Source organism: Helianthus annuus, chromosome 5, assembly GCF_002127325.2.
Source record: "Helianthus annuus cultivar XRQ/B chromosome 5, HanXRQr2.0-SUNRISE, whole genome shotgun sequence".
Taxonomy (NCBI): domain Eukaryota; kingdom Viridiplantae; phylum Streptophyta; class Magnoliopsida; order Asterales; family Asteraceae; genus Helianthus; species Helianthus annuus.
In genome coordinates this window covers 37,475,392-37,479,287 of record NC_035437.2, presented here as the reverse complement: position 1 = coordinate 37,479,287, position 3,896 = coordinate 37,475,392, and the positions used below count along the sequence as shown (strand labels likewise).

Below are 3,896 nucleotides of genomic sequence, written 5' to 3'. Positions count from 1 at the left end.
AGAAGCTAGTATACCGCAGTTCATCGATAGACTACAAACTACACTTTTAGCGGTAATAGACGATAAGATGAATGAAAAGAAAGATGCAGGTAAATCGAAAGCGTGTCCATATAATAAATTTATGGCATGCAAACCCCCGTTCTATCATGGTGAAGTTGATCCGATCGTTTGTCAACGATGGATTAGCGACATCGAAGGGGTATTCGAAAGGACCCATTGTGATAAGACTGATTTCGTGACATACGGAACCGGTCAGTTGAGAGGCCAAGCTAAGGATTAGTGGGATAATCTGAAGAAGGAACAGGGAATTGAAGCCACGAGAAATATGACTTGGGAAGAATTCAAAACTCCGTTCCTTAGACACCATAGCCCGAAAGCTGTAATCAATAGGATCAAAGAAGAGTTTATTCAGCTAAGGCATAACGGTGAGTCGATAGAAAAGATTACGGGAATCTTTCTTGATAAGCTTAGGTTCTCTGACGAGCTGGTTCAAAATGAAGAACAGAAAATCTATTATTACTACAACATGCTGAGTGCAGAGTATAGGGAGTTCATGACTCCTTCCAAATATGTGCATCTTACAGAGATAGTGAATGCCGCACGTGAAAGAGAGATTGAATTGAAAAGGCAGATTGATAGGGGTGAGAGAAGAGCATTTGATAAAAATCCCAGTTCTGTAAAGAAACAAAAACTGAACGAAGCTCCCAAGAAAGGAGTTGAAAAGGGGGGAATACCTCAATGCAAAATTTGTGGAAAGAATCACAAGGGCGAATGCTATTTTAAAAACAAACCATGTCCTACTTGTGGCAAAGTAGGACATGTGGTTGCAAATTACCCAGGAAAGGTGTCAGTGTGCTATAAATGTTATAAACCGGGACACAAAAAGTCTGAATGCCCGGACATAGTCGGAACTAAAGACACTGCTGATGCAAAGCCTGATGCCCAGAAAGCAAAGGCTAGGTCTTTCCACATGACAGCTGCTGAGGCTAAAACTGAACCTGATGTTGTTTCAGATATATTTCTCGTAAATTCAATTCCCGCACGAATTTTATCTGATACGGGTGCAAATAGATCTTTTATATCACATCGATCTATTCAACACCGTACATTCACATTAACAAAATTACCTATACCACTAGAAGTAGAAATAGGTGATAATAAAAGTTTTATTGTTTGTGATATGTGTTGGAATTGCAAGCTGAGCATTGACGATGAAGAATATTTTGTCGACTTAATTCCCATGTCAATGGGAGAATTTCAAGTGGTAATCGGGATGGATTGGTTAGCTCGATATCACGCGAAAGTAATATGCAACCGTAAAGAGATACAACTAATGTCTCCAAGCGGAAAACATGTTACTATTTATGGGGAGAAAAGCTGCAGCCCCATAATCTGTTCTTTCATCAAAGCTTGCAAACTGGTTCGACATGGATGTAAGGCGTATATGGCCTACATACATGATTCGACTAAAGAGGCTCCAGAAATCAAAGACGTACCAGTGGAACGAGAATTCGAAGACGTTTTTCCAGAAGATCTACCGAGGTTACCACAAGAGCGTGAGGTGGATTTTGGTATTGAATTAGTCCCGGGCGCGAAACCGGTAGCCAAGGCTCCTTATCGATTAGCGCCGTCGAAACTACAAGAATTGTTGTCGCAATTACAAGACCATTTAGACAAAGGATTTATTTGACCGAGCGTTTCCCCGTGGGGAGCGCCAGTATTATTTGTAAAGAATAAAGACAGAAGTATGAAGATGTGCATTGATTACCGGGATTTGAATAAACTCACGGTAAAGAATCGATATCCGCTTCCTAGGATTGACGACTTGTTTGATCAATTACAAAGCGCGAGTTGGTTTTCGAAGATCGACTTAAGGTTGGGTTATCATCAGTTGAAAGTAAAAGAAGAAGATATACCAAAAACAACATGCCGAACGCGTTATGGACATTATGAGTTTTTAGTAATGTCTTTCCGATTAACTAATGCACCTGCGGATTTCATGGATCTTATGAACATCGTCTGTAAGCCAATGTTGGATAAGTCGGTGATTGTTTTCATCGACGATATTCGTTTGTATTCAAAAATCGAAGTGGATCACGAATGTCATTTGCGTGAAGTACTTGAAACGCTTAGGCGTGAGAAACTTTATGCAAAATTTTCAAAATGTGCCTTTTGGTTACGGGAGGTACAGTTTCTAGGACACGTTATTAGTGCCGACGGAGTGTCGGTAGATCCGTCAAAAATAGAAGTTGTGTCTAAATGGAAACCTTCAAAGAATCCATCAGAGATTAGGAGTTTTCTAGGTCTTGCGGGTTATTATCGGAGATTTATACAAGATTTCTCCAAAATTGCAACTCCATTAACTAAGTTAACCCGTAAAGATGAGAAATTTGTATGGGATAGTGCACAAGAAGATGCCTTCCGTATTCTTAAAGAAAAATTGACCAGTGCCCTTGTGCTAACGTTACCAGATGGGACTAAAGATATGGTTATTTATTCAGACGCATCCCAGCTTGGTCTCGGATGTGTACTTATGCAGCGAGGAAAGGTGATCACGTATGTGTAACACCCCGTGTTTTCCCAAAAGTCAAAGTCAAAGTCAAGGGTTGACTGTTATTGGAATTAAAGATCAATAAAGATTAATTTCATTTTAGTTTCATTTTGATTTTCATATTATTTGGAGTAAGTGTTGTATAATCAAACTAATCGGCCGATAATTGAACTGTGAATCAACGACCGACTGTGAATGATAGGAAGTAACAATGCAATAAAGCTAGTCAATCAATAATCAAGCTAATCAAATCAATCATCGAACTCAAGTGTGGATAATTTTAATGCTTTTATACGTATGTGTGTGCCTTACGTGTTACTTGTGCATGCTTACTTTATGTTAAAGTGTGTGGTGAATCAATCAAAATCAATCAAGACTCAAAGGTGAATCAAACTCAATGGAAATCGAACCCGAAATGGTTGTAAGGATGCTCGTATGTTAGATATAGTAGTTGAGACTAAAAGTAAGTTGATTAGGAATTCTATCATTCTCAAATCATCGTTCATCGAAGTCGAAATATCAAAAATCGTCGCGAAACACTCAAAACCAGGCAAGCCGATCGAACAGGGCAACCTGATCGAACAGGCTAGCCGATCGAACAGGCTGTTCGATCGGGCAGCCGCTCGATCAGGGATGCTGTTCGATCAGCTGACCCTTTCCTCTTTTGGAAGCCTATAAATAGGGCTGTCCTTGTCAAACTTTCCACTTTTGGAAAGCTCTGACCGACCAGCCTCTTCTTCTCACTAAATCTCAGATTTCTCTCAAACCGGTAAGTATTTCGCTCTAATCCTTGTACGTTTTTGTTCATTAATCGATTCTCCATCTTTCTATCTTTCAAAACTTGGATTTCATCCATGAAATCACCAAGATCTAGGTGTTCTTGGGTGATGTCATCAAGTGTTCTTCAAGAACACTAAGTTTTGACATCATTCCACCATGAATAGCTTAGATCTAACCGATTTCCACATAAATAACCTAAAATCTACCAAAGATCTTAACATTTCACGGTGGGAAAGGATTGGAAGATGGGTTTTCATCTATCTTTCAACTCTTTTACACTCAAAAAGATGAAAACGAAGCTTGAACCGATTTATAAACCATTCTAAACAAACACATGGTTCAAGATTCGGGTTCTATCAAGAGATCTACCGATTCCGGGTTAAACGTTAGACTTAGGTCCTGAAACGCCCACTGACCGGACTTGGGTGATTCCAGCCGAGTCAGTGAGTCGAGTAAAGGCTGAGGTTCTATGGTTCAACTCGAAATCAAACTATCTCTAAAGCATCACCAAGTAACGGGAATAACCAAGTGTTAAGTGATAGGTTAACCGAATCGAGAAGCTGGC

At 39.7% G+C, this 3,896-nt stretch overlaps 1 protein-coding gene across 1 annotated transcript; it reads left to right on the top strand.

Moving 5' to 3' along the window:
• Positions 1–325: 325 nt before the first annotated feature.
• LOC110943044 lies at positions 326–1,690 on the top strand. Its single transcript, XM_022184802.1, has 2 exons — positions 326–1,024; positions 1,199–1,690. The coding sequence occupies exons 1-2, from the start codon at positions 326–328 to the stop codon at positions 1,688–1,690; spliced, it is 1,191 nt and encodes a 396-aa protein (XP_022040494.1).
• Positions 1,691–3,896: the final 2,206 nt, after the last annotated feature.

Bases quoted from the DNA above. Each gene is read 5' to 3' on its own strand.
- LOC110943044 (XM_022184802.1), top strand. From the start codon at position 326: ATGACTTGGGAAGAATTCAAAACTCCGTTCCTTAGACACCATAGCCCG. The intron at 1,025-1,198 runs GTAAATTCAATT...TGGAATTGCAAG, and splicing joins TTGTTTCAGATATATTTCTC to CTGAGCATTGACGATGAAGA.